We start from the raw sequence: 12,996 nt of genomic DNA, 5'->3' as shown, positions 1-12,996 counted from the left end.
TCATCACGTCTCATTAAATGTGACCGACGTTTTTTTAATTGCCACCTGCCGAGCAGCACATTTGCAAGTAGAGCAAGCGAGCGCGGCGAGGAAATTCTTCTGTGGTATCTCATTTCTGGAAATGATTTTCTACTGCTTGCTGATTCTTAATTATTTTTGTGAAAAGCCACACAAATTTAATACAAAATATTCGTGTTATAGCATGACAAAAAGGTTAGCAAGCTAGTTAGTTTGTATGTTAGTTTCCCGCTGGGTTTACAATTGCTCAAAATATAATACAGGACGGTTCTAGATGAAGCAATCTTATTAATATTACTAGTAGGAATACTTTGGTGACAAATAACACCGATCAGCCCACTTTAATAAAAATCAGTCTTATGAATATGAGATCAATTCCCTCTAAATACTTGCTAGTTAATGAGCTGATCAGAGAACATAATCGCACTACGATTGGTCTCACTAGTCTAAGCACAGTACCAGTATTTGAAATAATATTATCTTTGTGAATTGAGAAAATTAAGCAGATTAATCAGACATTTTATCCGGCACCATTCGCTGCTGTTGAATGAGATTGACGTCAACATGGCCTCGGACTCACGTCGCGAACGTCACATGACCCAAATTGGAAAACAGGTGAGCCTATTCATTCCTGAGAGCACTTTGACGTCAAATTCAGAAGAAACCTTGAGAAGGAAAGACAGATAGAGGGAATTCTCCTTCTTGGATGACCAGACTGCAAATGGTTGGCAAGTGGGCAACATTTCATACATAATATGGTACTTTAGATGTTCACTAAAATGGCATTTAATGAGATTAAGCAGATTCTGCACAGACCAACCAGGACAAGAGCAGAGGAAGAAGCACTTCCCCCCCAAAAGGTGTCTACCTAGGCCACTTTATTAAATGGACTTTTATGGTGTTTTAACTAACATTTAACAGCTCCACTCTATCATGTGATAAATGCTGCCCACTCGGCATCCATTGCAGCCTGGTCATCCTGGAAAACTGTGTTGCTTTCTCAAGGTTTTATTTATTTATTTTCCATCCCAAATGGGGATTTGACATTTTCCTTGCTTGGTTGAGAGGTAGGAGATGTAAAGCCCTTTGTGATTTTTTGTGATTAAGGGCTATACAAATAAATGTGACTTGACTTAAATGAAAGGTTTTCAATAGAAATTATTTATTAACTCTTTTACTGTCAAAAACGTTAAATGACGTTTAGTAAAAACCTACGGAGGGCCGCCAAGGACGTTAAAAGACGTTCTCCAATTTTTTTATTTTTTTGGGGGGGAAACGGGTGGAGGAAAGCCTTGGCCAGCTGTGGTGAAAGTTTCAAGCAGATCTAGTTAGCCTAATGACTATTTTTGGCCCCTAGATGGAGTTAATGTCAATTGAATGTATAGGATGTGGTGGGTTAATTTGTTTTAACTGCCTTGTTGTGTGACATTTGTTGCTCCATGTACAACACTATGTATGCAGCGGTGGTTGTTTTGAAGTTAGTTTGTGCAAATAGTTGCTTGAAAGTTTTCGTATCGACCAAGTACACGTGCTACAAATCTCAAACATTTCTAGTCAAAAACAGTCTTTAGGCGAGTACATTATTTTTTTCAAAAAATTATGATCAGAATTACATCATTTTCTGTGATACTGCAAAATGTGCCTTAAATTGATCACACGTATTTATTAGAGTTGCCACTAATATGGTTGCTTGTAATGTAACTCCAACCAGCATACAGTACATATTTCTGTTGCTACAAATGCCTCTGTTTTTTTCTATCCATGTGTTGTAATGGTCATTAGTACACATACAGCACTGGAGTGGAAAAGTTGGACCCCTACTAAGCTCTGCTATTTTACAGGCTTCCTTTTAGAAAAACATCCTCAAACAACAATTAGTATATTCATGTATGGATTGTCCATCCCCAAGCCCTTGTTATTATATAACACTGATGCTCAGCAACATCCCGTTAGCAGTGCGCATCCCTGCACCAATCATGTCATCTCTGTCAGCGCACGGGCACATCATCACTCTACTCTCACTTGTAGGGCCATTACCTCACTCACATAGACGGTTTTACAAGAGGTTTCCTGCACACTGCTGCTAACACACCTGGGGCACCTTTATGATAATTATTTTTTACTGACTTTAATTAAAACGGTAAAAATAATAATCATTATAGTATTTCTGTATGGATTTGTTCTTCTCATGCTTCTAATTGAAGACTTTAAAAGTGTCCATAGGTGTGATTGTAAGTGTGAATTGCTGCTTGTCTTTTTGTGCTCTTTGATTGACTGGCGACCAGTCCAATGTGTAACCCTCCGCCTGTCAAACGTGCTACAGTTACCCTTGGCCCCAACAAAGACATGGCTGGATCAAAATTCAATCTCCTCTTAATTTCAATTAACAATAACCGCAAAGAACCCAGGTATATTTGGTGAACAAATATTTATCACGTCTGAATTGTTGCCATTATTATTTCATATTTCTCAGGGAAGCACAAACTAAAATTGGTGCACATCACAAAATGCTAGCATGTCAGAATGGTGCATACAGTACTGATTCAGTTTGTCAAAAATGTTTACAGAGCATTCATATTTTCATGAAACAATGAGAATAATTATATTGAATAAATAACTTATGAGACTAAGGTTACACGCCAGAGACAGTAAAAAATAGTCACGGTAAAAAAAAAAAAGCGGATCTTGTACAATATGATACTAGTCACTAGAGGTGTTAGAAAAAATGGATTCGGCAATATATAGCAATATTACAGCGTGCAATTCTCGAATCGATTCGATATGCGGCCGAATCGATTTTTAAACATCAATTTTTTTATGGGAATATTCAACAAAACGGCTTACTTAGGGTTAGGATTCACACATTAAGCATGGAAGAATGTTATATTAATGGAACATTAAGCCTTAATATTTTATTTCAGTGCTGTTCAAAAATGAAAGACTGCAACTTATTTGTTAAATGCAGTGGCTCAGTTATAAGCCTGAATTTTCGGATAAATAAATACATTTTCACACTAATCTTACAGTGTACATGTACAAGTTTACTGATTAGTATTTTCTAAATTTGAGTACCCCAAAAAAATCGCAATAATAATTGTTTTGATTCGCATCGGGATTAATCGGCATCAAATTGAATCGTGACCTATGAATCGTGATACCAATCGAATCGCCAGGTACTAGGCAATTCACACCCCTACTAGTCACATTTGGAAAAGGTTTCCATATCTGAATCTGAATAGCTGTATTCTACTATTTAAGCAGTTACATGTAGTGGGCTTCACCGAATATTCCCATTGCAATCCCCACCCCTTCCTGTCTGCCTTTCAGGTGTGCCTGGAATGTGCCTGAGTAAAATAAATCATCACAGGAACACTTTGACACTTCAGCATGTGATGCATGAAGGGTCGGCCTCTTGACTGGTGACTGTCCTCCACCCCAAACCCTTTTCAATCACACATACAGTGTTTGCATTGAAGTCAGTGATTACAGGTTTCCAAACAGACAAACAACCAGATGGTACAATGAAATACAGTATAAAACGCTCTTTCAAGTCTCCATTAAAAAGCACCTTTGGTAGCGTGTTCTGAAAAATTATTCAAAAGAGATTTTTTTTTTGTCACTGGCACCATGGTAAAGCATCAAATCAGCAAAATCATAACACCCCATGTGAGTAATTGCAGTCACAATGTACTATGCTCATACCAAGGCAACTATTCTAGCCTAGAAGCTGTGAAGTTGTTGTAAGGCATTTTTATTTTCACCCCTTGTTTTGGTTTAAGCCCAGTTTCAATTCAGTGATTAATTCCTTTTAGTACATTACATAATACTGTTGCTACAGGTGGCAGGTTATGCAGGTTCTTATTATAGTGTTTCAATCAACAAACAATATGATGCTTATCTGCTTTTGTATATTTTGTGGGTCTTTTCATTCAATACATTTGAAAGATGTGGGTTCCGACCTATTCCAGAAAGCAGTATTTACAGTAAAATATGTTATGACAAGGTTAGTATCCAGTAAGCAAAGCTGTAATAAGGGAAACTAGATACAGACACACGGCAGACCTACAAAAGCTCATATGCTTTGATGACAAATAACCTGACACACTACAGCTCAAAGCAGCCCAATGCGTCCTCAATAATAATATTAAGGTTCATCTTCAAACCAAAATGCAAATCAGCACCAAAACGTTTATGTTAGTGGAATGTGGTCGCATTTTTGTGGCCACTTATAGGGCTTGTTATAAATCCTTGACATTGTGAACACAATATGCAGGCTAAGCTTACTTCATCCTAGCTTGTCACTGATGCCCTTCAAAAGCCAGGAGTTGCAATAAATAAGCAGGAAGTAAGGAGAGGAAATATATTATTTGGCACAGACTCAAGTAACAAATACAAGTTAAAAAAAATATATATTTTTTAATTACCACGCAAGGAAGCCTTATTTTAAACCCCTATTTTTGGAGTTCTTCATTGTGTAATTAAAAAAAACAACAGACATAGTCAGGTGAATAAATGTCACAAAAGCAAGAATGGCTACATTCCATATATTTTCAAGAAAGACTTCAGATATCCTTAACTAACTAGGGCACAACTTTAACAGTGGCCCGTTAGCCCGGGGCCACAACTTGACTGTTGGGCCACCCAAAGTTCACTGATGCTGTCCTAACCAGGGAAATACAAGTTTCATGAATACATAAATAAATAAAAATACAGTACGATGAACTCAACATATTCTTTCTTTTTAAATATTCAATATTTTGATGTAATCTGTTTAAATTGTAATCACTGTTAAATGTCAAATGTTAAATATTCTGTTTGATTTCACACGGCAAAAACCCTTTAAAAAGGGGAGGTGGGGGTGGAAGTAAATCCATTTTCTTAGAGGCTCAAATAATAACAGTATAAAGATGCTCAAAATTAAATAATCATTGAAACTTATCGTATTTATATCATGAATAAACAGGGCCAGTGCCGGTTCTGAGAGGGCCACCGCAACATGGCTTATAGTGGCCCAACAGGGTCACAATCCAAAATGGCTTCATGTAGGACCCTGTATCAAACCAATTGTGGTAAAAATTAAACATATTATCATGAGAGAAATTCTTGCACTGAGAAGAGAGACCAAGAAAATCTTCTCTTTTTGTCTTGCTGTTTGTGTTTTTGGTTCAAAGCTAAATCATCTTTTTCATGCAATACACGCTTGCAAACCCACAATCAGCTTTCCAAATGTTACAACCACAATGTAAAAGAGGCTCTGACCCTGGTAAGTGCACAAGCTGTTTAAAAACCAATGAAATCAAATCTGGTTTGATGCTATATGCGCTTTCCTTTCCCTCCACCACATGCATAAACAAACTGCATTATAGCCACATCTCAGATTCCACAATTGAAAACCATAAAAATGTTGGTTACACCAATACAATCCCTGTATGTCACAGCAACACAATGTCACAATGTTCATCAGGTGCAACGGCTGAGTCTTAACGATCAACTAAGCAGCCCTGTGAAGAAAGACCACAGTGACAGAAGTCAAACAAAAACAGGCATCAGCCATGCTAACACAACTAGCAGGTTGCTTGCACATGATTCCCGCCTGCAATGCGTGACTCGGCCAACGGTTGAATCTAGCACACATGCTAACGATGGATGCAGACTAGAGAGAGATCAGCCGCGCGTGCACACAGACCAGCAAGCATAGCATTCAAATTCATTGTCTCTTGATGGATGAAGTGATGCAATTATTCCCATATTGAAAGATGAGGGATGAATTGATGGAGTATACAAATAGATGATATCTCACCGGTTTGTCCTCTTTCTTTCCCTCCACCTCTTTCAGCACATTATCCAGGCTAAGTGTCTGTGTCTGTGTGTGTATGTATCAGAGGTGAACCGGTGACGATGCCCTGCTACATCCACATCCACTGCTGTCCCACTCTCTGGCAAGCCCTCCCTTCAAAAAAAATAATAATAATTTTCTCCTTGTCTCCCTCTTATTCTTCTTTTCTTACGGGCGCTTGCTCAAACCTCACAGCTGACAGTTTGCCACGCAGCTTAATTCCCTCTCTCTTGGCCTTAATGAAATGTTTCCATTTTTCACCATGGCCAAAAATAGAATAAAGGGGAGGGGGAAAAAAAGAAAGCCTGCCTTGTGCATTAAGAGCTGCTATGTATATCGCTCTCCCAGATTTTCTCTCGTACGTTGTGTCTCGCCAGCTTGTCTTGTGTGATGCTGCAGCACTGTAAGCTCCTCCCCAGAGAGACAGCGGTGCCACACAGCTGATAGAGAGAGAGGGAGGGAGCAAGCGGGGGTGGGGGGCATAGCCATGGGGAGGTGGGAGGGTGGATGGGAGTGGCTAGTGGTAGTGGTGGTAGGGTGGGGGCTATGCCAGAGCGTCTGGTGCAAGGCAGGGAAGCCTCAGGCCACTAAAAAAACATGATCACAATTAATCAATGGGCATTATATAATGTAGAAGTGTTATAAAATGGGCATTCACTTGGATGATACCAAAAGGATATTGTTATCTGTCAACGCTACAAAAATGCATTTCTCAAACTAAAGACAAATTGCTAAAAGGTGGTCCAGATTGTACAATACTGATCAAAATGGCTGTAGGGGCACCTGTGTCAAAAACTACGACGTCGAAGCAGAAATGTGCTATGTGTTTTTTGGATGAAACTGAATGCAGACATCCCAAAAACGTAAAAATGAAAAAAATGGACACAGTCATTTCTGGACTATAAGGCGCACCTGACTATAAGCCGTGCTAGCTGAATTTGGGGAATATTCGAGTTTGTTACACATATAAGCCGCACCCGACCATAAGCTGCAGGTGTTTTAATGTTACCGCACCGAGTGCCCGCTACTTTCTTTTCCATAATGAGAGCGCAAATTGTCTTGCTCTCGTTCTGTCTCTCCTACTGTATTTGGGCTCACTCTGCCTGACTCTCTTGTGCTTCCTTTTTAGTGCGCCTCTTGTGATCTGATGGATAAGCCGCACTATGGTATTAGCCACAGGGTCGAATGCAAGTGAAAAAAAGTAGCGGTTTATAGTCCAGAAATTACTGTAATTGTTTTTCACATAGCGGCGACATTATGCATGTTATCCAATAATCCCACACACACAGCCAATAACGCATATGATTGGTTAACAGTATATTTACATCAATTGTCAAGCCATTGTTAGGCATCTATATCAGTGGTTCTTAACCAGGGTTTGATCAAACCCCACGGGTTCGGCAGAGGTCAAGGCACACAACCCAGATTCATGATGATACGCCCCCGCTTGGACATCATGGGCTGCAGGTGATCACGCTACATTACTTGACATATCTGTGCCGCAGGGAATTTGGTGTAATTAGTAGTCGACTTGTGGCTGTTCTGTCGGACCTGTTGTTACATTGTGTGATTCCTTTATTATTGTAATCCATTCATAGTATGTTGAGCAAAAAACAAAAACAAAAAAAGAATGTGGTTGGACTATGTGCAATATGAATTCACATGTACTGTATCAGGCATCGTATGGATGGTGTTCCACAGGGTTCAATTCTGGGGCCTCTGCTGTTTTCATTGTATCTGCAACCCCTGGGTTCCATCTTGTAAAAACAGTGTTAGTTGTTTTAAAGTGCTCTATAAATATAGAGTGATGGGAGTCAGCATCCTAACTGCATGATTTGCAATGCCAAGTTGGGCAAGCCTAGTCCAGCCAAACTAGCCTAGCTAGCTAAATTAAAGGAACACTTCCTTCAGTGAATGTTCATATGAAACTAATGGAGTCCAGTACCTCCAACGATGTTAAGAACTACTGATATATATAACCCTCTTTGAGCATTCTCAACTGTATAGCTCCTCAGATGCACATGCTTTTGAAAGGTAAAGTTACTTTTTATGTTGTTACATGTAGCCTTGTGTACAAGGTATGTTCTCAGAAATCCAGAAATCCAAAAAGTGTAGTGTGTGACACACCAGCATCACAATCAATTTGTTATTTTTAAGAATCAGTGCGTTACAGTATGTTGTAAAACCATTCAACCCTAGAAAAAGAACAGTTAAAATAAATAATAAAAAGCTTTCAGTTTATCTGACATTCTTGACCTTGAGTAAACCACAGGTGTACGAATTGTATGATATTTGTATACACCACATTTCCGAATGAAAGATTGTGAAAACCGTTCCACTCACTGTCCTCTCCAGGGCACGGCATTCCAGGCTGCTCAGGAATACTTGGGAAGACTGCGGGTAAAAAAAGCAGAGTGAGAAAGAAAGTAAACATTTTACTTGAGTTTCCGCTTCATCCACCCAAAAGATGTGCAGCGTATTCGAAGTTGAAACAATAAGTCAAATTTGGATGGATATAAGGCTCAAGATAAACAATAAACAATAAGCAAATCAAATAATGACTTACTACTGATTACATGACATAAAAACAGAAGTTGATATAATAATGATTTTCAAAAGCTAGATTTGACAAAAATGATGTGCGATCTGTTCATTTACATAGGCTAGAATCAACTAAATCTGTGGTTAACTTACCATGCAACAGCAGTCCAGATCTTTTGCTTCGATTGTAAATACGAAATGCCTCCTCAAGCTCCAGTGGAGATGAGATGGTGCAAGGGTCTCCTGCAATTATTCACACACAAAAAGTGAATCAGTATCATGTGATGGGACTACAAACATCATTTTTCTTCCCTCACCATCTTTGTCCTCATTGTAACTCTCAACCGTTTTATGGTAAAAAAAAAAAAAAAAATTTAAATCATGTCAAAATGTGTACGTACATCAAGAGGAAGCTTGATGCCTTTGTGAACTACAGCAGTTGAAAAGTTTGGATTTGTCGCATTCTGATCTGAAATGAGACTGTGGGGCCCTGCACAGGCTGGCCTATATGGCTGGTAGGCCTAGATAAAGCAAAAGTTCAAATACATTTCTATCAAGGGTATTTTTGCTCTGAGGCTAATTTTGGGGAGGAAATACATTCTTAAAATAATTCAAACATCTCATTCATTCCAGTGGCAATATGAAGCAAATCTATGTTTTGTCAGAGTGAGAAAGTGTGCAAACGTGCTTTTCCATAATAGAGGGACCCTCCCAAATATTTTTGATAAACACAATCTCCCTATTCAGCCATATTTTGTTCACATTCAAGTGACACTGACTTTAACGGCAATGTGCTTGCTCAATGTAAAATTGAGTGAAACTTTTCTTCACTATTTGGCCGCCCGCCAGGCATACCCACCTTCATCATCAATCCACTTGAGTGTGATGGGCTGCTGTCTGGTCAGGCTGCACATCGTCCTCACCTCCTCACAAAGCTCCACGAAAGTTGAAGTGGCAGCCAGGTCTGTGATCAACATGTCTCTGAATGCACACACATGTGGTTGGGTCACTTCTTTGTGTGGAGTAGAGGTCACAAAGATTGAACCTTCCTATACTCTCTGATCAATTCTTGGCTTTTATTGAGCGTGAGTCATACTTGAAACCAGTTGAAGGTAGCGGTCAAGCTAGCATGTCCCTTTGTGTTTTGGAATTAAAAGTATCTGCAATTAGAAGTAATAGAGCAATTGCAAGAATGTGACCCTTGCACTGGCGTTGAGTGTACTGTGTATGCTCCAGGTGTGTGCAGCGCTCACAGGGATTTGTCATGCACGACAAGGTTACAGGCATAGCTATCAACAAGATGATCTTTGAGCCCTATAATCAAATTTTTTTTTTTCACTTCCGGCTCAACTACTCCGCTGTGGCTACTTGACGGCGAGCAGAGATTCAGAGACAAAAGTTTCACTTTTTTTGGGGGGGGGGGGGGGGGCACTCTACGCAATTGGTAGTATAGTGGTTCACATAGATCACTTTCAGCTCCAGCCAGTGATGGATGACTCTGAACAAGGCAAGTGGTATAAACTAGTGGTTCCCACTCCCCAACTTTTTTTCCGCCACAGACCGGTTCATAAACGTCCACAACTTTCTTTATTTAAAATTTAAAACAGTTTCCAATATTGCCATAGGAAATTGTACCAATATATATTTTTTTAATCTTTTAAATAAAAGCCTATTTAATTTTATTTGCTTAGGACATGCTCAGATATTCATATTTCAAATTATGTCAATTTTTTTTCATCCCATGTTTGCACGGGTTTTCTCCCTTTTTTTTCAACAGTTGAAAAACATGCTTGTTGGAATTGGGAGTAAATAGTTGTCCGTCTACAGTTCTGACCCACATTAAAGGCAACTTTTAATTATCCCCCCCCCCCCCCCCCCCCCATAAAAGTCTGTCTCTATCCGATCATGGTCAGACGGAATTTAACTGATGGGAAACCAATCGCAACAGTGGGGTTCGTCTTATCTTTATTCATGCTCTCCAAGAATGCCCACCTGCATCTGCCTTGATTGGATGGACAAAAACATTCCTAAAAAGACACAATAATCTCAATTTCTCTAAAACTCATCATCCGATTTTCTAAATTGTTGGTGCGTTGTGCTCAAGTTGATGTACCTATTACAACCAGACTTGGTATTTTGACAGGTTGTCATTTTTTAGGGAATCTTGTCATGTTGCTAATAAACAGTATCTTTAATTGCACATCCATAAAAATGATCAGTTCTTATAAGTTTGTCTGAGAAATATACAATAATTTACATATCTTAAAGCTAACTAATGCTAAATTTCCCTGTCTCAATAAGTAAGAATACTGTATATACTTTTCTAAATTAATTTCAATTTACAAATTGGGAAAAATTTGGCCTTCCGAAAAGTATTTTTCTGTGTTGAATGAATCTGTACAATGGGTTTTACTATTTGAAGTCAACTAAACTACTGACAAAAAAAAATTACTTACATCATACTATAGAACATTATAAACAGTTTTTTTTTTGTTTTGTTTTTTTTTTGTTTTGTTTTTTTTTATTATGGAAATGACTTTTGGGGCCACATTCCAAAGCCGCAGCAGCCTGTGGTGATATTGTTTTGATGGTGTTTTGGCACAAGCAGCACCACTCCTCACATTAAAATGCAAACAGTGTGTTGTAGTAAACATTATTTGAAAGGCTGCACCTTTAAAATTGCTAAGCATTTTTATATTGCAGTGTGTCTTTTGTTTTGAAGTGATCCTTCACCTGAAAAAGTTTGACACATACTCATTTAAGTGAAGTGGCACAATGACTTTAAAGTTGGGTACACAAACGGTTCGGATTTTTAACATCCTAACTGTTTTTTTTAATCAATTTCATGAAGAGACAACACACATGACGAGGGGGGCTCAGCATGTGTGTGCTTACTGCTTATTGCTTAGTGCTTAAGATGACCCACATGACAAAATACCAACATAAGAACCACTGACAATTGATTGAACACATTTGCAAGTGTAAATATTGAACAGGTTTAACATTTATGAAGTCAGCCCTGACAATTTTCCAAGCTGATCGGCGGAGGAAATAATCACTGACAATTTCCGTACTTTGATCACAAGAATCTTGCTCAAATTAGGCATGATTATTACAATAATCCATGGTACGTAAGTAAGAGTGGTTATTTCACGGGACGTACTCTACGTAACCACTTGGACAAACAGAAAATTGCTCAATTTTCATTACCGTCAACTATAGTAATAGTAAATATACCATATTGCAAAAATAATCTCAATCATCTTTGACGTGTCCTGTTTTGTAAATCGTAATTGGCACATTCGTACTTCTTTTGTGCGAACCTTTCCTCTTGCAAATAGCATCCCTTAAACATGCAAGGGTGTGTCTGTCAATCTTAAATTATCCACATGCATTCCTGTCATTCATATCTTGCAACACTTTTTGTCTTTTTTCGACCAAGGCAGTGATGTGATCGGAAAGACGTTTGGCCCTCCCCCCAAAAAACTACCTATTGAACCAAGTGTGATGTCTTCAGAATTTAAGCACTCATCTCATCCTGAACTTGCAGGCGACAGCGACACCCCAATGAAGTAAACAAAGTACATTTGGCAGTTGACACGGCAACAAGTTGAAACCAAACAAGCATAAACCAATAAAAGTGGTACAGAATCCCTGCTTCCCAAATCACAAAACACTTGTTGTTGAAACCTCATAAAATAAGTTTTTCATATGGTCTGGCAATAGACTGTGTAAAACAGGTGCTTCCCCGTTGTTGCTGGAAAGCTACATAATAATGGATGGCGTTAGCTTGTACACATTGCCATTAGTTTTTGCTTGTCACTTACCCACAGTAATGCGCTTTAACTTTCACCGACTGCGACTGCAGGTCCATTACGGATCCGTTTGAGGCTAGCATATGCATTGTATAGTTTTGTCAATCTCCCAAGACGGCCAATTCGAACCGCTTTCAGTCCTGAACCGCCGCCTGGTAAATGTCGATGATAAATCTCCGTTCTGTCCGTGACACACAGGAAAGTAAACTCGGCGTACTACTTGGAAGTTTCTTGGGTACAGATAACATTCGGAGTTTCGCAGGCGCCGAAGTCAAAATTTCCTGAAAAACTTTTAAGTTCCGGCTGAATTTTTCAAAATAAAATATTTGCCGAGTGGTGTCACTGAACACCTGTGCGGAATTATTGTAAGCACTTTTAATTTGAAGTAGATTTTATATGTTTGGTTATTCAATGGCCATCTTAAATTAACTTGATGGTTTCTTACGTTTCGCTATGGTTACAGAAAGACAAACTCACCAGCCCTATTTTTAATGCTCCAAACAAAGCCTGTAACAGGTATTCAACCCGATAACGAAAAAGATTTGGACCCTTTGTTGAATATTTCTATGTGTTTATTTTAGGGACCAATCTCCAGTAATACACACATGATTGAGCGAAATCTTTCCTGAGGTGATTTTGAAAAAAAAAACTAACAGGAATTCTCAACTTTTGTGTCACGAGTCAACCCAAAAGTAAACCCATATTGTGTGGGTCGTGAACAGGTAGTAAAAATAAAAATAAAAAATCCGACATACAATGTTTCTAGATCAGGAATGCATGCAATGG

At 38.8% G+C, this 12,996-nt stretch overlaps 1 protein-coding gene across 1 annotated transcript in view; it reads right to left on the bottom strand.

Moving 5' to 3' along the window:
• The window catches only part of prkcz (protein kinase C, zeta), a 60,953-nt gene extending 48,474 nt beyond the window's left edge, over positions 1-12,479 (bottom strand). The window contains exons 1-4 of the mRNA XM_077579600.1: positions 12,223-12,479; positions 9,255-9,376; positions 8,549-8,638; positions 8,198-8,248 (exon numbers count right to left, since the gene is read on the bottom strand). Of these exons, the coding sequence (XP_077435726.1) occupies positions 8,198-8,248; positions 8,549-8,638; positions 9,255-9,376; positions 12,223-12,299 (340 nt within the window). The 5' untranslated portion in view covers positions 12,300-12,479. The remainder of the gene's footprint in view (positions 1-8,197; positions 8,249-8,548; positions 8,639-9,254; positions 9,377-12,222) is intronic.
• Positions 12,480-12,996: the final 517 nt, after the last annotated feature.

Source organism: Vanacampus margaritifer, chromosome 1, assembly GCF_051991255.1.
Source record: "Vanacampus margaritifer isolate UIUO_Vmar chromosome 1, RoL_Vmar_1.0, whole genome shotgun sequence".
NCBI classification, from domain to species: domain Eukaryota; kingdom Metazoa; phylum Chordata; class Actinopteri; order Syngnathiformes; family Syngnathidae; genus Vanacampus; species Vanacampus margaritifer.
This window is presented reverse-complemented; position numbering and strand designations above follow the sequence as displayed.